The sequence below is a fragment of the Paramormyrops kingsleyae genome, chromosome 19, assembly GCF_048594095.1.
Source record: "Paramormyrops kingsleyae isolate MSU_618 chromosome 19, PKINGS_0.4, whole genome shotgun sequence".
NCBI lineage: Eukaryota > Metazoa > Chordata > Actinopteri > Osteoglossiformes > Mormyridae > Paramormyrops > Paramormyrops kingsleyae.
This window is the reverse complement of record NC_132815.1, coordinates 105,324-131,565: the sequence shown is the minus strand read 5'-3', so window position 1 is coordinate 131,565 and position 26,242 is coordinate 105,324. Positions and strand designations below refer to the sequence as shown.

Genomic DNA, 26,242 nt, shown 5'->3' with positions numbered 1-26,242 from the left:
GTAGATCTGCCACGGCAGAAGTGTAGCAAAACCCATGTAAAGTGACAGCCCCTTGTTGTAACTGATGACTTGTGTGTATTTCCAGCTCTTGGAGCGAAACACTTAGACTTCGCATATAGCAGAAAATTATCGAATGTATATCTCCTTCATTTAAGAGTCAGGAATTTTATTTGTCATATGTATACGGAGTATAGCTATTTAAGCTGACTACTCTTCAAAAACAATTTACAAAATTAAAATTTGAACATGGCTATATATATATCCTTGTGTCACCTTCTGCTCACTTTTGGGACTGGGGCTACCAGCAGGGGCTGGTAGTTTCTTTTAACATTACCATCTAGAACAGAAAAATTAGAATGCTCTGACTCATACCTTGCATTCCTGCCCCCTTGTTCTCTCTCTAGTGTGGCTCTAATGAGCCACACCTGTTGCTTGTTTTCTTACCTCTTGTTTCAGCCCTCGTATTGATCACTCCAGCTGCCCCTCGTCTGCTCCCTCGTTAGTCCTGTATGAGTGCCTCCCAGTCCAGTGCTCCCCAGTTCTGTCATTGAAGTCTAGTGTGTGTATATGCCTCCCTACCCACTCTTGGTTCTCTGTTTACTGATCTGTTTTGTTTCTCAGCCCCTCCTTAAGTGCAAATAAAAGCTCCTTTGTTTTTCCCCAACATGTGCTTTTGCCTACCTGATTCCGGGACACAACACTAACAACAACCTATGTTAGTACTATGGCTGATGAAGGGGGGCTGACAGAGGATGAAGCCACACAGAGGATCAGTCTTACACCTCCAAGGTCTGAGTTTGATTCCTGTCCCAAGCTGTGAGTGGTTTGCATATTTTCCCCTTGTTTCTATTTTCTGAGGAAACGCAGATCCTTCAATGTGTGCTGTAAGATGGTGGAGATCATCTACGATTCTTTGCTGTAGCAGTGCCCCAGACTATCTTTTCCAGTGGTAAGACTGCTGTTACTTGGTTGTACCAGCACATAATTTGGTTCCACCCTTCTTTTTGGTGCAGTAAGGTGTTAATCAATGACCTAATATGGTGATTGTCTTAATTTGCACACCCTTGTTTTTGTATTGATGAAAAATTGAGTGACTCAAGACTTGATACAGTAACCCCTTCACGTTCCTGGGGGTTAGGGGCATTAGATCCATGTGAATGTGAACTTTTATTATAAACAAAGGAATCCCTCACCGCTGCCCATAACAGTCTGCTTGCCTGAATGAGAACATAATAGTCTATTTCTTACCAGATTCTAAACAAACAGGACTGTGCACTTTGCATGTCAAATTACTTTATTTGCATGTCAAGTCATTTTCTGTCAAGACATTTTAATATAATATACAAGCCATCTAAATTATGCCCCTGTACAGTATGTACAAAGATACTACTGACTGCACTGGGAGCATGTTTTGGATTCATTATTAAAAATGTAAAATTAAAGGCAACGAAAAGTTTCAAAGTTACTGAGGGAAATACAAGATTCCACAGCCATTCAGACAGCTACATGAGTGAGGCAGGTTAAGACAAAGATGCATGGTGAACCTAAGCAAAGAATTTCAGTATGCACTTACACAAACAAATTATGTATCACATATATTTATACATTGCATGATTTATGTGACCCAAATCATTTTCAGTATTTTTTTGCTTACGTGTCATCTGAGTTTCTGTGACCTTTCAGCAAGCTCCAAAAATATTCCCGTTTAATTGTCCCAGCCAACTCAAAAATGACACTTAACTACGAATGTCAAATGCACAAATGTTAGGTCAGGTCAGGTTTGGGAGCATGCGCTGATGCAGTGTGTTGCCGCATCCACCAAAACTCCTTGGGATCCCAGCCGGCAACCCCCCAGGCAGACACCCAGTCCAGCCCCACCTTCTGGAAATGGCCATCCATCAGCCACAGCCAGGTGTTATGTGGGCGTCCCCTCGGCCTGGTCCAGCCACTTGTGTCCCCAGCAATGAGGATCCTGCGAGTCGGATCACCCTCAGGGAAACGCGCCACATGGCCATAGTGCCGTAACTGACATTCCCTCACAATGCAGGTAATGTGCCTCATTTGTGACTCCTCTAGCAACCGCACATTCAACACAAAGTCAAACCAGTGGTACCCAAGGATTCTCCGAAGAGACATAATTCGAGTCCAGTCTTCATCTCAGATCACTGGATACATACAGCAAGACAGGAAGCACCAGGACTCTAAAGACTTGGACCTTTGTCCTCTTGCAAAGATATTAGGAGCACCACACACCCCATTCCAGCAAAATCATGACCCCCCAATGCCCCATGCTCTTCAAATCCATCTGCTGACTTCATAGGAAGATTCACCAGAGACATGTCACAGCCGAGGTAGGTAAATCTCTCAACAAGGTCAACATTCTCCCCGCAGACAGACACACTACTGATGGCTTTGTCCAAGAAGTCTTGGTCTTTATCCAGGACACCCATAATCCCAGACACTCAGACTCCTCGCTGTCTCTCAAGATCCCTGATCAGAGCCACTATTAACTCCACTAAGATCACTAATGTAAAAGGGGCAAATTTCTGTTCTTGTAAAATATTTGAATCTGACAATTAGTTGTAATCTCTCATCATCACTTGTGTCTGTCTCATGACCTCTCTTTGACTATTGTTAATTGTATACAGTTATTTAAAACATAAATTATATTTTTAACCCCAACCCTCACCAGGAGAGATGTTGCGAAGATACCATAATGTGCCGTAATAGTTTATAAATTTATTTTATGCTGGTTAGTTAGTAAGTTAGTTCATAACATCATAAAACTAAATATTAAAAAAGTTATTGTCTAGCATATAGTCTTCATTTCCGTTTGATACATCAGTTATAAAATACACATTTTCAGTTGCTCTTGAATAAATGCTTATAATCCTCCACAACAGTGGTGGCGCTGTTAATACTGCAAGCTCCCTTTGTGCGGCTGCTCGGTGTTATTACGCAGCAGAATAGGCTGACGCTTCTGTTGCATCCTGGGGGCTGACCATGTCGCGGCTTTACGTGTTTCTTATTATGCCAGTTATATTCCAGTTGGTATCGTCTATCTCATTCTTTTTACCTGTAAATTCTCGAAAGTGCCTGCGGGAGGAAATACATAAAGACGTGCTTGTAACGGGGGATTATGAACTTGGCGAGCAGCCGAACACTAAAACCAACCTGAAGGTGAGTCCGGATGGGGCCGTGGGACATTGCAGGACTAAATAAATAAAGGAAAATATTTGGTATTGCTCTTGTAAGTATATAAATGCTGTCTGATTCGCGCTTACAGTCGTTAGTCGCTTCCCGACAAGTAGGCCTAATTTTGGCACGGACGTTTGTTGTGCCAGTTAGCTGATCTGCACACCTAGCCTACCGGTAATCTTTTACAAAGTACTAAGTAGGTCGAGAGGGTGCTGCCCGGACCCAGCAACAGGGTTCCCGCGGGTTCTTAAGTCTAAAAATCAGAAAGTTAAATTTAAGGGCTTAAAATGTCTTAAAAATGCCCAGATTTTCATCCTAGGTCTTAAATTTTATTCACCCAAGTCATAAAAGAATAAACCTACGTTTATTCTCAAAAAGCGTTGACCGCAGAAAATAAAATAGTAAAACGCTGTAAAACTAATCGATGGGTTGTGTTTTCTGGTCTGCGCCGGTGTCTGCGTGGTAATAAAACTACAAATCCCATTGCGTGATCACTGCAGCTAGGCAAACAAACAACAGTTTGAGAAGGGTCTGGCTGCAGAACGTGCACTTTCAGCCACTGACGTCCTGCCCCGCTCGTCCGCTCCTCCCGTGTGCCACGCCCCCTCGTTAACCCCGTGTGGATTCTCCGTGTTTATCAGCTGTTTCCAGTTGTTTTCATTATCGTTGATGGGTCTGGAACATAACTTCCGCGATAGGCGGGGGATCACTATGTATTTTAAGGCTTAAACTATAAAAAAAAGTTTATGTATATGGTCTTTCTATATCGCGGATTTTCACCTATGGCTGATGGGTCTGGATCCCCCGCCTATCGCGGAAGTTACGTTAAAGACCAATCAGCGATAGGTGAAAATCCGCGATATAGAAAGACCATATACATAAACGTTTTTATAGTTTAAGCCTTAAAATACTACTCCCACATGCTTTAAACACATGTGAACTTATTAAAACGCACTTTGTAAACACATATGATATGTGGATGTTGGGCTAAGGATATGAGTGACATAAAATATGAGAATTTCTGGTATCATTCGAATGTTTCTAGTAATGCATCGTGTTGGTCTTAAATTTTACTCAATGTTCTTAAAATGTCTTAAAAAGGTCTTAAATTTAACTTACTGAAACCTGCAAGAACCTTGCAGCAAGCTCCCATCCCATCACACATGGTTTTTATATTTCTTAACACTGAGGTAGAAATGAGCGGAGCTTTTGACGTGCCTTTTAGTTCCTGGCTGTCGTGTTACTAGCCAGGATGCACGTTTGTATGTCTGCGATTAGACTGTACTTCTGCAGCAAGCTACAGCGGTCAAGCTATCCACGCTTTGCCGAAACTTGGTCAAATCGTCCGCGCTTAAAATGAGTGGTGCACGCATTGACGTAACATTACGCGTTTAGGAAAATAACACTAAGCGATCGCGCATAGAAAATGGTTCAACACTTATTGACATATGTATTACGTACAGGATGTACTAAAATAAAATTAAATTCTTATTTTCCCATAATGTAAAAAGCAAATCAAAATACCATACCCGACGGCAGGATGAACAGTGGTACAGCAGGCATGCAGGAGAGACGTCACAGGCAGAGGGACAGGCAGGCTGGAAGGACGTGACAGGTAGCGGAGGCGTCGCAGGCAGCAGCAATGGCAGAATATCTCAGGCTGGGTTCTGTGCCTCTAGGCAGCACACCCCAGGAAATGCATGGTTTTATGCGCATTTGCTTATATGAGCCAAGTTTGACAGGACACATCTCAGAATATTCCCATAAAGTACGGTGTATACAAGTCTTATACCATCTGAAAGGCAAGGTCCTAAGTAGGGCTGTCACAATATAGTCACGGTCATACAGTGCTTGCACAATAATCACCCAGGCTGTATATGATGGGTGTAAGCTGTAGTCTGGAAGCCATCTTTTTGGTGCTATACAGATATTTAGTAACACCCACGATTTGGTAAGCAGGTTATTAGTATGGCTAAAATATTAATGAGGCATATTGTGACGCCTAAAAGAAAGTAATCTGTATCCATTCAGTGTATCCTCAGATTTAAATAAAACCGCATATCCTACCATATCTGATATCCTACCTGATTCTATAGCTGTGAGTATCCTGCAAGGTGAATAAGAGGTAGATGATATAGATTAAATAGATTTCTGCTCACCATGACCTGTTCTCTCCTCTAATGCTTGAACATTGTCTTATAGTAAGGATTAATTCTTTAGGCTATTTGGTTTTTACGGACGTATTTTGGTTGTAAGATGCTGAGGATGGCTTAATTCCAAAATGCATCCATCATTTGTTATGCTTTCAATAAATCATTGAGAGTATATTCTTGAGAGTGTGTGTTTTTTCTACGTTATTATTTAAGTCTTTAAACTTGCATCCAAAGATCAAACTAAATTGAAGTTGAGTGCCCAGTTAACTGCTGTTGTGGATTTTTTTAGCAAGCACCCTGCTAGAAAATAAAAATATATTTTTGGTTCCCCTTATTTACAGTTTTTCATTGCAAAGTCATCCCTTTTGTAAACTTCTATGTGTTCTGTTCAGTTATTGTAATGCACTCTGACTAAAAAAAAGATGACTGACTTTAAGAACCTGTCGATTCATGAGTCTTTGACTTTCAGGGGGCAGCCCTAGTTGTATCACGAAAACTCTGAAATGCTTATTGTGGATACAGTTGCAACCGATCACGATAAATTACTGCATCATCACCCACCACTATTTGAAACCATCCTTTCAAAACTTACAATGGCCTGTAACATAGACTAAGCTTGTGCTAAATAACTGGGGCTTCATAATACACATGGTGATTTAGGGGGAAGGTCCGTTTTATACTGTGACTTTCTGGCTCCCTGGGTATCATTCACGCCTGTCTATATTCTTTGCAGATCACAGACTCCTCTGGACATATCCTGTACTCAAAAGAAGATGCATTGAAGGGGAAGTTTGCTTTCACAACAGAGGACTATGACATGTTTGAAGTTTGCTTTGAGAGCAAGTTTCCTATGGGTATGTATTTAGCTTCTGCTACCTCGCTGTTTTTGTGATGTATGGAACAGCTGATTTTTAGATGTATCTTTATCTCCTGCAGTGAGGGTTGCATTAATTTACTGAGGTCCCATTAACAGTTGAGTGTTTCCTGATGATTTTTTTAATGCTGATTTCAGGAACTGGACGGGTACCTGATCAGCTGGTCAACCTGGACATGAAACATGGAGTAGAGGCTAAGAACTATGAAGAGGTGAGTGTTAAGTGAGCACAACACAAGATATGAACTCTCACCTCCCCTTTGTCAGTATCATACCAGAGTGCTTCTTTCTGTTTGTCCTCCTTGACCTCCCTTGTAAAAACTCTGGACTAAATTGCAGTTTCCTGCATGATTACATCCTATAGTATCGATGCAGGTTCATTGAAGTAGATTGTGGTATTTGGCACTTGTATTTGTCTTGTGGCACTGTCGCCTGACATTGGTTCTCCTATGTGCTGCCTGTTATGCGATTGTACATCCCAGGAAGATAATGTTTTACTGTGGTGTGAACAATATGTTTTATGACAAATTTTTATGTTTGTTGGTGAAACTTGCTAGTTTTCATTTTACATTTTGGTTGCATTTCACCTGATGCAACTTTTTCCTGGATCATGAGCAGTGCTCAGGCATCATCTCTTTTCCTGTCTTTCCATGTGTCTCCAGTCAGGCTGCTCTGTGTGACTGTAGGTCACCCCCCATAGCTGTAAACTGTGTAGACTCAGTGGTGCTCTCAGTAGTGGTGTACTTCCTTTTAATTTTGTCCTAATTTTTTCCTCTAAGTATGTTGGCGCTGAGTTATGCATGGGTAATGGACCACTGCTAACTGTGATACATTAAAGTTGAGTCTGTGTATGTATTTGGGGAAAGTGGATTTAGTGTTGAACATCTGCTTTGAGATTCTTGAGCAACAGTGACATCTGCTGGATGAAAATGTTATGTTGGTGAATGTGACTTGCTGTTATTTATAAAATTTTCATTTTAACTGAATAGCAAGTACAGTTAACATTGAGTCAACAGAGTGAGTGTCTTAACTTCAAATTTTGGGTTAGACCACTGCAGGACCCCCCCCCCCCCCCAAATGATGGCTTTGTACTCACTGCCAGATCGCCAAGGTGGAGAAGCTGAAGCCCTTGGAGGTGGAGCTCCGGCGATTGGAGGACCTGTCCGAGTCCATTGTCAATGACTTTGCATATATGAAGAAACGGGAGGAGGAAATGAGGGACACTAATGGTATGAATGCAGCTGAAGTGAAGTAACAGTGCATAGTTGCATCTCTGCAAGCCCAGCTTTATAAGTAACTTAACCTTTTTAAACGGGAAAAGCCTTGTGCTGTAATGAATTATTGGAGAAGCTGAGTTACTGAATTGATTACTTGCTATACCAAGGTGAAGAAATATAATCTGTCCTTTGGTGATGCAATGCAGTTTGCTTTAAAAGTGAGATGTGAAGAACTGGGAATATATCGAAACAAATCCAGGCTCCACTGACTTGTCCTGCCATGGTTCAAGTGTCGTGCTATATAATTGTGGTGATTGTCACAGTAATTTCCATCCTTTCACCAAGGGATGGTAATAATATAAACCACTCTTCTTTACAGATGACAGCACAAACAGTCATGTAATAGTCATGATTTTAGTCAGTGTCTCATCCGGCTTCCGGATATGTGTTGCTTTCCAGAATCCACAAACACAAGAGTCCTGTACTTCAGCATCTTCTCCATGTGCTGCCTGATCGGCTTGGCCACCTGGCAGGTGTTCTACCTCCGCCGTTTCTTCAAGGCAAAGAAGCTCATCGAGTAGGGAGCCTCATGCGTCTGCCACTCAGCTAGCCTGCTTGCCCAGCATTGTGAAGGGAGCGAAGGGTGCCTTCCATCTTGGGAAGAGTGGAGTGGGTACATTCTGGGACTGCAAATGTCATGTGATCAGCTAAAAGAGGATCCTACACTGTGCAACTTTGTTGCTCAACTTTGTTTTGAACATAAGTGGAAGTTTGTGAGAGGGCGTTTTGAAAGTTAGGCAAATGTGTTTTTAACTTTGCCCTACTTTAAAAACCCTAATCAAAGTGCCTATCTTGCAATATACTGTAAGCCTTGTGAAGATATTTGTTGAATTCCCTTCCTTAATTGTACAATGACTTTCTGCACAAACATAATTTTCTGCCAATGAAAATCCTTCTGAAAGCTCTCAGAAATAGACTTTTTCATGTCTTCTAAGTGAACTTTTATTTAAGAAGTAACGGAAGTATAAATTTAAGACTAGATGGTGTTTTTCTTTTTTAAAGCTACCAGCAGTTATGTGAGCAAGTTTTAATTTGGGTGGTATCTTTAAAAATATACAAACTATTACATTTGTATTCCTTGTATCTTTTATCAAGTTTTTTTCTGATAGTCTTTTACATTTTACCTTGTGAGAAAATTTCAGACCATTCTGAATTTTCAACATTAAATTATAACTAGGGCTGTGAAAGAACATATTAATGCATAGTGGTAATCTGTGGAAGCCCATTTCTGCTACTTACAAAAGAAATCAACTTGAGAAATAATTGCAAGAAATTAAGCAGAAATTGCAAGTTCCAATGAAGCAAACTTTTTTTTTTAAACAACCAACAAGTAGCCAGATCCATCGATTCTGCTCACAGTTCAGTGCACTCCTGGTACAGCTGCAGACAAGAGTGAAGGCTACAATGACTGTCTGCTCTGTCCAGGCGTTTTACTATTTACAGTGTCAGTCAGTCCCACCCCCTCATAGTAATTGGCCAAGCATGCTTTCATTATGAAAAGTAGCACTATGAAATAAGCTCGTGTGAGTATACACAAACATTGGTGCACGCAGTTGTTTTATAGTACAAGTTAAAATGATGCAATACTATAATCTGCATTCGTACACCTACGCCTGTATTCTGTAGCTCCTGTGGCATGTACAGCATAGACTGTCCTTTCGATACTCCCAATAGTGTGATATTGTGCCAGAAGTGTTTAGTTATTGTAGAGTTGGAGTACAGTATTTGGACATTGCTGGAGTGCATTAATAATAATAATAATAATACATTTTATTTAAAGGCGCCTTTTAAGGCACACAAGGACACCTTAGCAAACACAATATACATTGTTGCCATACAAAAAAATAGCATCTAATAAAACAAAACAAAAAATGAATAAAAATAAAATAATTTAAAAGCTGTCACAGCAGCAGAATCATGATGAGTGTACAGGTTTAAAAAGATGTGTTTTAAGATGAGATTTAAATAAAGAGATCCTATCGATATTACGGATATCAGGAGGTAGAGAATTCCATAGACTTGCCTAAAAGCTCTAAATCCCATAGTGGTCAGGCGAGCACGGGGCACAACCAGAGAGACAGAGTGGGAAGATCTGAGAGTGCAGGAAGTAGTGTAATATGTAAGAGATCAATAAGATATGAAGGAGCAAGATTGTGAAGGGCTTTGAAAGCGAACAGTAGAATTTTGTAATCAATACGATATTTAACGGGCAGCGCAATGAAGTTGCTGAAGAACAGGACTGATATGAGCCGTGATAGGAGGCCTGGTAATAATATGAGCGGCTGCATTCTGTACTAACTGGAGCTTATGAAGGAGCTTGAGAGGTAAACCAGATAGAATGGAATTGCAGTAATCAATATGTGATGTGAACAGGACGAAGATGGTTAATATTGCGGAGGTGAAAATATGCAGATTAGATAATATGAATTTGCTGTTTGAAAGACAAAGTGCTGTTAAGGATGACACCCAAACTCAACCTGAGCAGACTGAGAAACGGTGGAACAATCAATTGGTAGAGGCTAAGGTTAGGGTTAGAAAAGGTATGGCGTTTTCAGGCATCAAAATGTGTTTTTATGATATTTCTCGGCCCGCGTAGGATGGGAAACCACAGTCTAGCTTGTATTAGTAACATATTTCCTACTTTGCAACAGTCTATTTTATCACTGGAAGGCCCAAAATTAGAGTTAGTAAGCTGAGGTTAGGGTTAGGGTTAGAAAAAGTGTCACATTTTCAAGTATCAAAATGTGTTTTTATGATAGTTTTGGGCCCACGAAGGATAGGAATCCACAGTTTAGCTCACTTTAGTAGCATATTTCCTACTTTGCAAAAGTTTCTTGTGTAATCCTACAGCCCCAAACCAGGGGTTGCATGCTGAGGCTAAGGTTAGAGTTAGAAAAAGAATGGCATTTTCAGGCATCAAAATGTGTTTTTATGATAGTTCTGTGGTCCCCGTAGGATGGGAAACCACAGTTTAGCATGCTTTAGTAGCATATTTCCTACTTTGTAACAGCCTGTTGTTTCACCCTAAGGCCACAAATTAGGGTTAGGGTGAGCAAACTCAGGCTAGGGTTAGAAAAAGTATGGCATTTTCCAGCATCAAAATGTATTTTGATGATTGTTGCGTCAAACTCAGTGCATCTAGAAACATCACACAAACATGAGCTCTCATGGGAACTGCTCTGGACCTCCTAACCTGTAGAGGGCAGAAAGAACAACCTTTGTTTGTTAGGACCCTTAAAGACCAGCCAGTGTTTCTGGGGGGACCCATATACTTGTGCACCTGCTGAGAGAAAAGTTTTGAAAGATAGGCTTCACTGGGATTTCTCGGCAACCAAATAATAATAATAATAATAATAATAACTGATACTTTATTGATCCCCATGGGGAAATTGTCTTTACACCTCCCTCAACTTTTCTCTGTTTCGTAGAGTAAGTTGTCTGCGACAATAAAATAAAAGAACACTCAGCTAAATATCAAGAAACTGGAGACGCAACTGGTAGGATAGGGAGATGGGCATTTAAAATGTATAAATGTATAAATCAAGTTTGAAATGCATAAATGACATCACCAGTATTTGACTCATGACCAGTTGCTTGTCTGCTAAGCTTGTCTGCTCAACTCGCTTATTTACTTGATCATGTTGAACTACATGATTAGGGTTAGGGTTTGATGGTTGTATATTATGAGCAAAAGAGTGTAACAGTCTATTGGGCAATAACTATTGCCTCAATTTGCATTATATTATTGTATTGTATTATTGAATTTCTTAAAAGTCGAACCAACCATTTCGAAAAAAAATTACCTAGAACTTGATCTGAATCTCAGAAGTCAAACCGTGAATGCCAACCTAAGATAACTTGTATGCGCGGGGAAATTAGTCTCTCATCGGAAACAAAGGGTAATGCTTCAGTCTCAGCCTCGCATTCGCTGTGATAGCATCATGCATGTTTACACTAACTGAATACATACACTCACCTAAAGGATTATTAGGAACACCTGTTCAATTTCTCATTAATGCAATTATCGAATCAACCAATCACATGGCAGTTGCTTCAATGCATTTAGGGGTGTGGTCCTGGTCAAGACAATCTCCTGAACTCCAAACTGAATGTCAGAATGGGAAAGAAAGGTGATTTAAGCAATTTTGAGCGTGGCATGGTTGTTGGTGCCAGACGGGCCGGTCTGAGTATTTCGCAATCTGCTCAGTTACTGGGATTTTCACGCACAACCATTTCTAGGGTTTACAAAGAATGGTGTGCAAAGGGAAAAACATCCAGTATGCGGCAGTCCTGTGGGCGAAAATGCCTTGTTGATGCTAGAGGTCAGCGGAGAATGGGCCGACTGATTCAAGCTGATAGAAGAGCAACTTTGACTGAAATAACCACTCGTTACAACCGAGGAGTGCAGCAAAGCATTTGTGAAGCCACAACACGCACAACCTTGAGGCGGATGGGCTACAACAGCAGAAGACCCCACCGGGTATCACTCATCTCCACTACAAATAGGAAAAAGAGGCTACAATTTGCACAAGCTCACCAAAATTGGACAGTTGAAGACTGGAAAAATGTTGCCTGGTCTGATGAGTCTCGATTTCTCTTGAGACATTCAAATGGTAGAGTCAGAATTTGGCATGAACAGAATGAGAACATGGATACATCATGCCTTGTTACCACTGTGCAGGCTGGTGGTGGTGGTGTAATGATGTGGGGGATGTTTAGGCCCCTTAGTGCCAATTGGGCATCGTTTAAATGCCACGGCCTACAGAGCATTGTTTCTGACCATGTCCATCCCTTTATGACCACCATGTACCCATCCTCTGATGGCTACTTCCAGCAGGATAATGCACCATGTCACAAAGCTCGAATCATTTCAAATTGGTTTCTTGAACATGACAATGAGTTCACTGTACTAAAATGGCCCCCACAGTCACCAGATCTCAACCCAATAGAGCATCTTTGGGATGTGGTGGAACGTGAGCTTCGTGCCCTGGATGTGCATCCCACAAATCTCCATCAACTGTAAGATGCTATCCTATCAATATGGGCCAACATTTCTAAAGAATGCTTTCAGCACCTTGTTGAATCAATGCCACGTAGAATTAAGGCAGTTCTGAAGGCGAAAGGGGGTCAAACACCGTATTAGTATGGTGTTCCTAATAATCCTTTAGGTGAGTGTATATTTAGACAGTAAAAATACATTTAGACAATGATAGACAGTAACAGTAATTATTATTATATAATAAAATACATTTAAAAATAAAGATTTCTTATTAATTATTTTAATATGAATAATACACCATTAATACATTTAATTATAATAATATTGTCCTGCCCAGCAGGGACGGAACAGAGACAAAGGCGCAGACATCAAGGTATCAAGGCAGGCAAAACGCAGACGGACAATACAATGACTGGACTGGAGAAACAAACTGAAACGCGGACTAAATACAGAGGATTAATGACAACAACCAGAAACAGCTGATCACACTGGGATTCCAAGCTGGGTTAACGAGGGGGCGTGGCACACGGAAGGAGCGGACGATCGGGGCATGACACATTGTTTTGTTTTTTTTTTAACTTTACACATTGTTTGGATACATTTATTTTCTTACTTTAAAAAATACTGTTTTGATAAATGTGCTTAGATGTCTTTAGTACAGTATATGCTTTTCTTGTTTTGTCCAGTTCATTTTGTGTTTAAATGCTAAAACAAAACATATTTTGGTGTAAAAAAACAAAACATATTTTGGTGTAATTTTTTGGGGCCGGGAACCAATTAATTGGTTTTCCATTATGTCTTATGGGGAAAATTCGATCAGAACTTTTTAGGATTCGGTCCGTAGTTCTGAACGGATTTATTTTATAGTTCTGAGGTACCACTGTATGTGTAATCCAGTGTTGGATTCTTTTATTTCGCGGAGTGTGTATAGGGCGTGGTGTAGGTTACTTTGATTTAATTGGGTACTGTTTTTATATCCACCAATCGAGGAAAGGGGAGGGGGGAGTGCGGGAACTCTGGCGGGGGCTCGAGAGAGAGGGAGAAGCTCGCTGAACTAGAGGCGACAAGACTGCCAGTCTTTTGAGAGACTCACTGCAAGCTGTGGAGTTGAGAGAATTTCCGGCGCACCACGCCAAAAGAGAGAGAGGCCTGCTGGAGCTGAGGACACAAGACTGCCCATTTTGTGAGAAACCCGCGAGCTGTGGAGCGGGGAGAAACGCCGGCATAGCCCGGCCAGAGAGGAAGAACAGATTCGCCTTCTGGAGGGGAAGGGCCGTGGGGCAAAAGAACTTCTGACTCCAGGATTCGGAACATGTCTGGAAAGAGGTGGACTGGTAGGCTCTCTTATTTTCTTTGTTTTTGCTCTTCGGAGTGAAGCGGCCGTCCATTTGTGGTCACTACGGATGCAAGCATCGACCAGGCCTGCCACGATTCTTTACTTTAACTTTCTACATATTTAAGTGTTTGGTGGACTAACAGACTGAGGGTTATTGTATATATATTGATGATTCTGAATATGTTTGAATATATTATGCCTTGTGTTGATTAGCGTTGCGTAGCAAATGTTTTAAAGTTAACTGTGTCATTGTGTATTGCTAGGAAGAAGACCGAACTGGGTATAGGTATGCTAGCTCTGCAAAGGCTTTGACGGGAGCACAGCTCAAATGTAGAGGACAAACGAATCCAGGGCCCCCGCATTTAGAGTTAATACAGTGCAGACCCCATAGAGGGCCGAAGGGGGCGCTACAAAAATTGGAGGCACCGCTGGGATCATGTTGCAATTATTTAAATTAAACGATTAGTTAGGTGCGGTCTTGTCTTCTGTTTTAGAAAACAAAATACCAGGAGTGGAGCCCCAGTTATATTCCAAGTTTCAGAGCGAGCTTATTCGTTGGTGCCAGGGGGAGGGTTTTGAGGCCAACCATGCCTTTTTAGTGGTTGGAGTAGATGAGGAAGTTACCGGTCGGCAAATTGAAGAAGTACTTCAAGCCGTTCAGGGTTGTGGACGTGTGAGAGTGAGGGGTAAGCCAGACAGAATAGAGCGATGAAGGGGATCCTGAGTCCATCTGATTGAGGTTTGGCAACCTGATATGTTTTAAAGATTCTCCTTAAGAATGACCTGATATACCCCCTAGGTCTGGGGCGAAAACTGCTTTTGTGTAGGAGGACATGCGTATCCATGTCCTTAATGAAGACCTTTATGTCCAGTTTACAGGACAAAGTGAAAGTTGGGCCTTTATAGGTGGTGGTATCCAGGAAGTTAATGGACTGCAGGCTGGTAGTAAACTTTATTTTGATGGATTGGTTGTGGTTATTTAATATATTGACAAAGTCTTTAAAGTCATCATAAGAATGGGTCCACACACCCCAGATGTCATCCAAATAGCGGAAATAGTGTAAAGGCCATTTGTGGCAATGAGACAGGGCACAGGCCTCCCACTCTGCCATGAATATATTGGCATAGGCTGGGGCAAAGTTCTTTCCCATTGCTGTATCCTTATACACAACACGATCTAGATGCAAATGGGCAGCAGACACAGCGGTGGCTCAGGCAGAAAAGACTCTGAAGTTGAAAGACATCATCGGGAGCCCATGCATCAGGCGCCAGGGACTTGGAACAATCCATTTCCAGCAGTGAGGGAAGGCAGACAAAAGAGAGAGGAAAGGCATGGTCCAAGCTGAGATTCAACAGGTAGAAGAGGAGGGAAGAATGTCTCAAGCCGTTGAGCTTGGATCACAGGGGGCCTGGATGAAGTGAGACTTGCCAAAACACAAGATCACCTGGCCTGAACTTTGGAAACTGGAGCCCTTCCGTATCTCATTCCCGCTCCGATCAGTGTATGACACCCTCCCAACACCAACAAACCTGCACAGGTGGGGACTGAGGGAGGACCCTCTGCAGGTTATGTGGAGAAAGAGGAACAATGGCGCACATATTGGCTGGGTGTAAGACTGTGCTCACGCAAGGAAGATATCAATGGTACAATTATAACCTCCTGTGGTAGAAAAATTATAAATCAAGGACGTAGAATAAAAGTCTGGACCTCTTAGTTTGGTGAGTAAAGAAAATCTCTTTTATTCCAGCAAGTTCAGCAAAGCGCTCCCATCACACTCTGGCACTTGGTACCAAGTCACACCCGGCACACAGAGCAACCAGTAGATAAACCATAACTCCCAGGACTTCTAAGTCCTGATTGGTCATGAAACATCAACAAACTAAGCTGAAACGTATAACAAACACAAGTCTCCCGCTCCATTGGTTCACTTTGGTAGCAAGGTAAAATCCACCCATTGTACGGAACTTACTGGAGACAGCCTCGGCTTCTAGACTCTACATGAGATATGTATATAGATATTAATTATATGACATTGAATCACTGTTAATGTTTGGGTGTTCCATTGATTAATGATTAACACATTGACATATTGTCCCTGAATCACTGAAAATACATGGTTAACATATGATTAGTATGATTAACATAAGTATGATTAACATGATGTGATCAATTGCATATAACATATTATATTTTGACTACTACTACTATTCTATTAAGCTATAACTCTTTGTGCACCAGTTGGGGTGACTTCGAGTCTCTTCCTGCAAGTGGTTTCTCCCCCCCTTTGCTCCACTGTCTGCCCCTCCAAGGTCCGAGCTTCTGCGGAGCCACCTGCACTATCACAAAGCGAGGTCACACAGTATTTAAAACAATCTCTTCTGGCCTAAGGCCTAAGACATAACAGACCCAATATAAGAACATAAGAACATAAGAAATTTACAAACGAGAGGAGGCCATTCGGCCCATCAAGCTCGTTTGGGGAGAACTTAACTAATAGCTCAGAGTTGTTAAAATCTTATCTAGCTCTGATTTAAAGGAACCCATAGTTTTAGCTTCCACTTCACTAGCAGGAAGACTATTCCATACTCTAACTACACGCTGTGTAAAGAAGTGCTTCCTCAAATTTGTTTTAAAATGTTCTCCCGCTAATTTCCACTTATGGCCACGAGTTCTATTATTTAGACTAATATTGAAATAGTAAATTGGTTGAACAGCATCCAGACCCGTTAGAATCTTATACACCTGAATCATATCCCCCCTTAGTCTCCTTTGCTCAAGGCTAAACAGATTCAGTCCCACTAATATGCCTCCCCTCCCGGGCCTACCAATGTCCAATTTTACTTCCACACTCCCAAATCATCACAGTGACAGGGGGACATTCAACATATTTCTTTAATTCTATGCTACAGGGCGATGTGGCCAGTTGCAGGACCACCTATGAGTTTGTCTTAATAGAAGTGGGCTTTTGAGTTTGCTAAAGTTGCCAATGCAAGTTAATGGGAAGCTGTTTAAGTGTAGTGCTGAAACGAACATGAGGGGGCATCACGGCCGAGCTGTACGGGCTAGGGGTCTGAAATTTGGCATGCACAAACGAGATACATGTATAAATTAGGCTACCAAGTTTCATGAGTGCAGCACTTATGAAACTGGTGCAGTGGGCTTTTGAGTTTGAGTTTCTGGTAACATATGGCAGGGCAGAGTCCTTGTCTAGTACAGTAAGTTTGCCTAGCAACAGGTCACGTCATATATCAGGCTCAGCACTCACAACAATGTTTCAACTTTGCGAGGCAACACCCAAGTTGTGCAGCTAAAGTCTCTCAGTTCAGGCTCCACAAAAGAAATTTTTTAATGTCTTTAAACAGTTATAACTCATAAATTGAGATCATTCATTGGGGTGAGTCTGTGTCAATCAGCAGAGTGGGTGGGGCTGTACTGTATAAAAGGTTTTGCTCCTCTCAGGCCGCTCATAACTGTGCAGAACTGCAGTCTCAGAAGTTGAAAAGAGTAGCACAGAACCGAACAAAAAAGTTCTTTACTGAACTAGTTTTGGCAGTACTTCTGGTAGGTAGTTATTCAGTTTACTATGTAGCATATGGCTGTGTGTGGATATAATGATTCATTTTGAGAAATATAAATATAATGTTTCATTATTTAGAAAAAATCAAATACAGTCAAATATACTTGATGTAATGTGTCATATGTTTGTTATTAATGTGTATTAAAACTGTTAAGATATGTTAGGATGTTGTGGTATATGTACATGCCGCATATAAGTATTCTATGAATGCATTATGAAGGTACACTGAATGTTCCACAAATGCATTATAAAGGCATTATGAGGGTGCAGTCAATGTAAAGCGTAACCAAATATAAATTGAATTGTGTGTCATGTATGGTTGTCTTCTGCTACTGGTGCAACTTGAATTTCCTTCAATATAAGTTAAATATCTATCTATCTGTCAATCTGTCTATCTATATATCTAATTGCAGTGGGGTTTTTTTGGAGGGATTTGAAAAATCATGGCCCGAAAAAAGCAGGCCTGCCCAATCTGCTATGTCAATTTTGTCAACGTGACAGTGCATTTGAGGGATGTCCACCAGGTGAAGAGCAACAAGGAGAGAAAGCTGCTCATCTCCTCCAAGACGAGCTGGATTTCCAGTCCAGTGACCTGGGTAGACAGGCACCTGAACGTGCACCACAACATCAGTGGCCCTGAACTGAAGACCCTAGTGCAACTAGTAAAGCGTGGCACCACCAGGAAGGCCGTCGAACAGCACAGGCATAATTTGAAGGAGCAGGACAACAAGCTTGCGAGAATGAAATGGCGCATTGAAGAGTTGGAGGCCCGCCTAGAAGAACGTGAGCAGGCGAAGGAGGCCACGTCATCAGGCCAGAGTGAAGGAGCTCACAAGCTCTTCTTTGCAAGTTAGTATAATAATGATTATTACATTATGATATCTTGCACTCATTTTAATTGTGTTCCTCTCTTCTAGATAAAGTCCTCTCTGATTACGAGGCAAGCCATTATCGGGTTGGTGCAACAAAGAAAATGAGCCAAAACAGCAAGCAAGAATTAATGTATGTCAAAGGGTTTATTGCATTCATGTGGGGTTCTTCGGCAGTCAGCACCTGCCCATCTCAAATTTCTAAATGACCCAACAAACATTAACAACTGGGTGAAGTCATTGGCTGACAAATTCCAAGTCACCACTTGCAAGAATTATGTTCTCGCAGTATGCACAACTGGCCATCCTCTGTCCGCCTTTATCTTATATTTTTCTTATATTGTATATTTTGTATTGTACAGATATTTTATTCTCTCTTAGTTAAATTTACTTTCTATTTTCTTTTCATATTTATTTCCTATTAATAGTCTTTTATTTTAAGGTCACGGGCAGTCGTCTAAGCATTTCACTGCATATCGTACTGTGTATGACTGTGTATGTGACAAATAAAAATTTGAATTTGAATTTGACAGAAAGCAATCCAAGGCCTACAATGGAATTTGAAATGCCAGGCATACACCCTGTCAAAGAAAACAGTAGGGCACCGGCAGGATGTCAAAGACCGTAAATCGAAGTGGCTGCCGACCCGGGAGCAGCTAGCGGAGCTCATCATAGAGCTGTGGGGCCAGATTCCGGAAAGTTTTGGTAAGTGGGCAGCCTGTGACCCCTGCGAATTCCCCAAATGCGGCAATTTTCGGCTGCATAATTTCTGGTAGCGGGGGGCTGTGTTCGTGCTCTCCCCTAATTTGTGGGCAGTGGTGTCTTAATGGTTTATTTAATATAATATGATGATTGTGAATGTCTTGCAAATATCTTGCTCTATTTTGCTCACAGATGAACTTTCTGGAAACCAAACAAGTATTAAAACCCCTTTAATATCACCATTAGGAACAAGGCCATAGGCGCGTTGACCACTTAAGTATTTGTATGCACCAAGCACCGTGTGAGTGTTCTTCTGAACCTCACAATGATTGAGTTACAGCAGTGCCAGGTGATGGATGAACAATATGTCATCAACATGAGTACTCAAGGATTCATTGATATTGTGCTCATTTTTTGGATGCCATACCAATGTAAAGTGCCTTGGGACAGCAATGTTGTGAAAGGCGCTATATAAGTAGAAACTGAATGGAATTGAATTTTTAAATTGTGTAACATGTTCATGGAAGTCATGTTTGTTTTGACTACATTCACCTGCTGTTTTCCACCATGCTGAGTAACACATTGTCCCATTCTCAAAGGTCTCCAGCCACAAGACTTCCGGGTCATTCGGGCAGGCAAAAATTGCCCTCAGTAATAGGGAGTACTCCTGGTTTGAGGCCTTCACTAAAATTAGACCTCACCTGACCGAAGGTCGACCACACAACACAGACTGACGGGACTATGGACAAAGAAGGGTACGTGAAGACAGAAGACGCGACCGAAGGAGACCACACGACGCAGACTGACGGGACTGTGGACAAAGACAGGGACCCAAAAACAGAAGACGCAACCGAAGGAGACCAAGTGACTGGAACTGCATATTGCAACCCATTAAACCGCCATCATCGAGTAGCAGGCAGGAAATCAATGGCTGCCAGAAGGCTTTTTAGTCCCAAAGATTTTAGAAAAAGAGTTAATAGATTTTGTGTTTCCCCCAAGGTTGTTTTAAAAAGACATGAGGCATTAAAGATGCTGAAAAAGAAAAGAGAAAAACGTAAGGGAAAGTGAGTTGTAACAGTCTATGTAAGCGATTTGGTTAAAATTTCAAAATTTAGCAAAGCTGTCTTCTTAGTATTTAAGTTCTTAAATTAATTTGGTGATTTTTTTGTAGAGAGCACCTTTACAACAGAAGAGAGCCACACCTTCTAAAGTTGCAGTGTGTGTGGTGGGGTTAACGACCGAACACTGATGTTTAAAATTTGTGTGGTGTTTTATATTGTAATGTTGTCCTTCAGTCTGTGGTCAGTGTGTTAAATGTGTCTGCAAAACTAATACTACAATAAGTTTTAAAATGTAAACTGCACCCTGAGCATTCATGTTCTTATCTAGACGATTTGAGTTTTCTATCAAGCAAGTGAAATGATTTATGCCTTAAGGTGAACCTGACCATTAAAGACATGTATCATTCCATTCACTTACATTGGCGACCTTGGGAAATTAAAAAGGTCACTGCAGGCTGTAGCCATAAAATGTGGCACACTCATTCAGGTACGCATCTAGTCTGGCTTTGCCAAATTTCAGACTCCTAGCTTATACGGTTCAGCCGTGACGCCCCCTCAGGTTAATTTCAGCACTGCTCTTAAACCAGGGGTCTCAAACTCAATTTACCTGGGGGCCGCGGTAGAGTCTGGGTGAGTCTGGGTGAGGCTGGGCCGCATCAGGTTTTCTACAAGAAAAGCATCGTTAAAAAATTCCAATCTTCTCAAATGTCTTTATTTTTATTTTTTAACACAAAATAAGCAATAATAAAAAATAAACAAATTAAGAATTAATAAGAAAACAAATTAATCAATCAGTAATAAATAAATAAAATAATAATTAGATTTGTCTAGTCAGCGACTATATGTGGTTTCTTCATTCTTCTATATCTGCTGTATTCAGATTTAAATGTCTATATTAACACTTCTTTAACCTTTAGCCTTCTTCTGAACATGAATGGAACATTGAAGATCATGAACTGTTCTTCTGAACATGGCTTCTCTTGCCTACTCCTTGCTGCTAGAGACCTGGCAGCGCTTACTCTTGCATAGCCGAGCCACATTTGGCCTGAGGGAGGAAGCAGTTGAGACCCTCAGTATGGCTTGAAGATGATCATCAGTAAGTCTGGACCTGTGCTTGGACTTATTGAAGTTCAAGGTGGAGAAGAGCTTTTCGCACAAGTATGTGCTCCCAAAAAGGCACATGATCCGCTTGAACATTCGGGAAAGCTAGGGGTCAATTCTCTCAAAAATTGCCCAATCTTCTCTGCTTTTCCACTCACCTCCCTGAATTTTGCTTTGAGTTCAGAGTTGCACTGCAGGTCAGTGAGCTCCATTTGAAGCACAGAAGGGGCATCTTGCACATCAAAGAAGGGGTACACAAAAATTTGAAATGTGGCTCTGTGCGTCTTGAAGTCTGCAAATCTGTGATCAAATTCCTCATGTAGCTTCAAAATGACATCAACATACTTCTCACCACTGAATGGTGTGCCTGCATCCACGAGTGCCTTGCATGCTGGGAAATGGCAAAGGTTTGTCTGTGAAAGCTGGGCTTTCCATAACACAAGTTTTGTGGAGAATGCTCTCACATTGTCATAGGCAGTTGCCCCTGGCCTTGTAACTTCTTGTTCAGTACATTAAGCTCATGTGTGATATCAACAAGAAAAGCTAAGTCCCTGTGCCATTTGGGATCACTTAGCACAGGAACAGCCACTCCATCCTTCTCCATGAAGGCTTTCACTTCTGCTCTCAACTAAAAAAATCTCTTCAATACGTTTCCCTTGCTGAGCCAACGTACCTCGGTGAAGTAGAGCACATCCCCATATTCTTACTCCATTTCCTCTAAAAAAGCACAGAACCTTCGGTGCTTTAAGCCCCTGGATCTGATTTGGTTGATGCATTTCACAACGATAGACATCACATTGTCAAAATTCAGGCATTTGCTGCAAAGGACCTGCTGATGGATAATGCAGTGCAGAGCAATGGTCTCCTCCACACCCTCCTCTTCCAGTTTTTTTTTGAACAAGTGCCACCAGTCCATTTTTACTCCCTGTCATTAATGGCGCTCCATCGGTTGTTATTCCAACAAACCTCTTCCATGGCAAACCGACATTCTCAATTGCATCACACAGCTGGTGAAATATCTCCTGAGCGGTGGTCTGGCCATGCATTGGAATTACTGTGAGCAACTCCTCCATCACTTCAAAATTGTCATCAACACCACGGATGTGGTAGAAAAATTATAAATCAAGCACTTAGAATAAAAGTCTGGACCTCTTAGTTTGGTGAGTAAAGAAAATCTCTTTTATTCCAGCAAGTTCAGCAAAGCGCTCCCATCACACTCTGGCACTTGGTACCAAGTCACCCCTGGCACACAAAGCAACCAGTAGATAAACCATAGCTTCCAGGACTACTAAATCCTGATTGGTTATGAAACATCAACAAACTAAGCTGAAACGTATAACAAACACAAGTCTCCCGCTCCATTGGTTCACCTTGATAGCAAAGTAAAGTCCATCCATTGTACGCAACTTACTGGAGACAGCCTCGGCTTCTAGACTCTACATGAGATATGTATATAGATATTAATTATATGACATTGAATCACTGTTAATGTTTGGGTGTTCCATTGATTAATGATTAACACATTGACATATTGTCCCTGAATCACTGAAAATACATGGTTAACATATGATTAGTATGATTAACATAAGTATGATTAACATGATGCGATCAATTGCATATAACATATTATATTTTGACTACTACTACTATTCTATTAAGCTATAACTCTTTGTGCACCAGTTGGGGTGGCTTCGAGTCTCTTCCTGCAAGTGGTTTCTCCCCCCCTTTGCTCCACTGTCTGCCCCTCCAAGGTCCGAGCTTCTGCGGAGCCAACTGCAGGCAGCTACCACCAAGCGAGGTCACACAGTATTCAAAACAATCTCTTCTGGCCTAAGGCCTAAGACATAACAGACCCAATGTGCCTCCCCTCCCGGGCCTACTAATGTCCAATTTTACTTCCACACGGACATACATTGCGAGCTGGACAGTGTCGGTGATGTCTGTGGTCTCATCAAGAGCGACTGAGAATACACTGAAACGTTTAGCTTTTTCACACAGTTGGTCATAAATGTCACCTGACAGGTCAGAAATGCAATCTGCCACGGTGTTGCCAGAAAGGCTGATATTGCTAAACTGACCTTTCTTTTCCGGACAGACTATATTTGCAGTCTGTAATATGCACTTTTTGACAAATTCACCTTCTGTTATTGGCTTTCCTGCTTTAGCAATCATCTCACTAACCACGTAGCTAGCTTCGACTGCTGCATTATTCTCTTTGGTTGCTTTCTTTCAACTTTTTATTTATGAAGTGTCAACACAATACAAAAGAGAAGAGAGGAAAATAAAGGAATCAGTCTGAGGTCATGAGATACACAATGTGTATATATATATATATATATATAAAAAGATCATTAAACAGTCACAAATTAACATATACTATTTAATCAAGTAATATCTCTCTGTTCAGCATGTAAATGGACCACTTTCCCCACCTTCTCTCCCCTAGCTCCTTTTGAATGGTTGCTTTCTTGAAGAAATCTTGTTGCCTCAGTAGACATGTTTTAAGATTGGCAACCTGGTATTTTGCATACTCCTGAGCATGTCTAGTTGTATAATGACATCTCAAATTGTATTCCTTGTGCACCACAACTTTCTCTGTGCAAATAAGACACGTCAGGGTGCCCCTGTGCTCAACAAAGAAATATTGCATTTCCCACTTTTCCTGAAATTGTCTGTGCTCATCACCAACCTTTCTCTTCACTGCAGGCTTTGAAAAATACATGTTTGGGGCTGTGTAATACAGTAAAACTGGTCTAAGTCGCCGGCTTGTAACTCGTCAATGTGCAAAAGTCCCGATTTTTCCTAATGATGTTTCCTTTAAAATCCCTTGTGTAACTCGCCGCTTGTAAGTTGTCAAATTCCCTTAGTCGTCACCTAAATCCCGAAGAACACAAATGAATGGATTTTCCTACCTGTAAGTCGACACCCCAATCGCTGCATTCCCGCCGCCTGCTTCACGCCGCCTGCTTGTCACCACGGCAACGTAGAAACGGGGAATCCCCACCTATCGCACTAGTCGCTCCCTGGGCTTAAGTCTCGCGTGTATAGTGCGGTGTATTATTACAGTAGACCTGTCAGTTCTTCCGTTAGCAATCCATGAGAGAGCACAATAGATTGTTTTGAGGGTTCAACATTCAGCTGAAATTGGACAGACCGGGGGACAATAACATCATGGCAGTCTGTAAAAGACTTGGATGGCTTTATAGGAACCCATACTGCATGTACTGACTGGTCAAGGAAGGATGCCGAGGCCGTGATGAGTAGAGGTATGGTGTTATATTTACTAGTCGGCAAAATGGCGAGATAGACATAAGTCGCCGAAGTGTCGACTTTATAAGTCGCCAAAGTGTCAACTTAGGTGTGTCTCATCAATTCTCTAAGTCGTCACTTTTAAGCTGGTCCCGCGAGTGTCGACTTAGACCGGTTTTACTGTATATATAATTCCACTTGGTGTCACTCAAGCGTTTAGCCGACGTACGGGGAATGTCGCAACGCATAGAGAACGTCATTTCCATTTCTTTTTCTTGTAACCGCAGCACAGCGGTCAGCGGATAAAAGCCTGGTAGCAGTCTCCTTTGTTTTTACGCTCGATGTTCATGTCTTTCATGATGACATGAACACCATGGCATTTGTAGATGGTAGAAAGTACCGGGATAGCGAGCGCAAAAAAAGGCGACTGCTCACGGACTGTTATCCGCCGTCCTGTTGTTACAGGAAAAAGAAGCGGAAATGACACTGTGCTGTTGTTGATGTGATTTGTTTTGACTACTTTTACATCATATAGAAATATATGTAATGTTCATTGTGTGAGGCAATGCAAATAGAGTGATGCAAATAAAAAACATTGACCCACAAATTACTGTGCGACCCTATAATTGGTCCGGGTTACCGGGGACTGTTATTGCCGATAAACAGGCAGTGGTGGAGAAAGTACTGAAGCTTAGTACTTAAGTAAAAGTACAAATATCCTGCAAAATATGTACTCAAGTAAAAGTAGAAGTGCTACATCAACAATCTTACTTAAGTGAAAGTACTAAGTACTTACTTTAAAATTTACTTTAAAGTATTCTTTTTAAGTAAATGTACTCACACAATGGTTTGTCTCAACGTCTGGGGTGCCATTTTGTAAAAGAATAGTAGATATACTGACTTACGCCTGTAGATATACTGACTTATGCCGATGTCATTGCTTGTAATAATTACAAGCAACTATACAGTATATGTGTATTGGAAAGTTTGGTGTGCTTTTTGTGCGTGCACTCTGCAATACTGTGTGTACCCTAACTTAGGTTTATGTGGATGAGAAGTTACCCACTAATATACCATTAAGATAAACCAATCAGGACATGATATATCTTTAAATCATTTATGTACTTGCAAAACTATTCAACACATCTGTTAAGAGCCGATGTTGGCTCTGGGTCCATGTTGAAGGTCTTGTCTTCTTGAAATCAAGCCAGTCTACCAGGTCCTGCTGCTAATTGACGCACGCTCTGCCATCATTGGAGCTAATAAAGCCACCTGATTGGTGGGAAATGGCAAACAACGCCAGAACGCAATAGGCTAACTATTCTTTCATGCAAGATTTTGAGAAAATTGTGTTCATAAAATGTAACGACTAATGACATAAATTGTAGAAATGTAGTGGAGTAGAAAATACAGATAGTTGCCGCAAAATTTAATGGAGTAATATAAAAAGTATGCATTATTATTTTTACTTAAGTAAAGTACAGATACGTAAAAATGTACTTAAGTACAGTAACGAAGTACAAATACTTTGTTACATTCCACCACTGTAAACAGGTGTCGCTATGTGACTGCAGACTAAATTAGGCTGCATTGAGTTCCTTACTTTTCTTTTATCCCGCCGCATACACATCACTTTGATTTATTTTGTCAGAGAGAGACCTCATATTAACTCTCAAAGTGCCATTGACGTGTGTGTATAAATATATACGTATATACATTTACATACATATATATATATGTATAATGTCCCGCTGGGCAGCAACTTAAAAAAACTTTTTTTGAAGTGTTGTGAACGCAGTGTGCTGGGACGAATGTGCCCAATAGAAACGAGGCAGCCAGCCAGAC

General features: G+C 41.3%; 1 protein-coding gene across 1 annotated transcript; it reads left to right on the top strand.

Moving 5' to 3' along the window:
- The first annotated feature begins 2,946 nt into the window (after window positions 1-2,946).
- LOC111844444 (transmembrane emp24 domain-containing protein 10-like) lies at window positions 2,947-8,576 on the top strand. The gene is made up of 5 exons (XM_023812927.2): window positions 2,947-3,180; window positions 6,085-6,205; window positions 6,364-6,437; window positions 7,328-7,454; window positions 7,902-8,576. Exons 1-5 carry the CDS (start codon window positions 3,004-3,006, stop codon window positions 8,021-8,023), a joined length of 621 nt encoding a protein of 206 aa, XP_023668695.1. The 5' UTR covers window positions 2,947-3,003; the 3' UTR covers window positions 8,024-8,576.
- The last annotated feature ends 17,666 nt before the right edge of the window (window positions 8,577-26,242 follow it).

Coding starts and splice junctions, on each gene's coding strand:
- LOC111844444 (XM_023812927.2), top strand. CDS start 3,004: ATGTCGCGGCTTTACGTGTTTCTTATTATGCCAGTTATATTCCAGTTG. Junction 3,181..6,084: donor ACACTAAAACCAACCTGAAG/GTGAGTCCGGAT, acceptor TATTCTTTGCAG/ATCACAGACTCCTCTGGACA. Junction 7,455..7,901: donor GGAAATGAGGGACACTAATG/GTATGAATGCAG, acceptor GTTGCTTTCCAG/AATCCACAAACACAAGAGTC.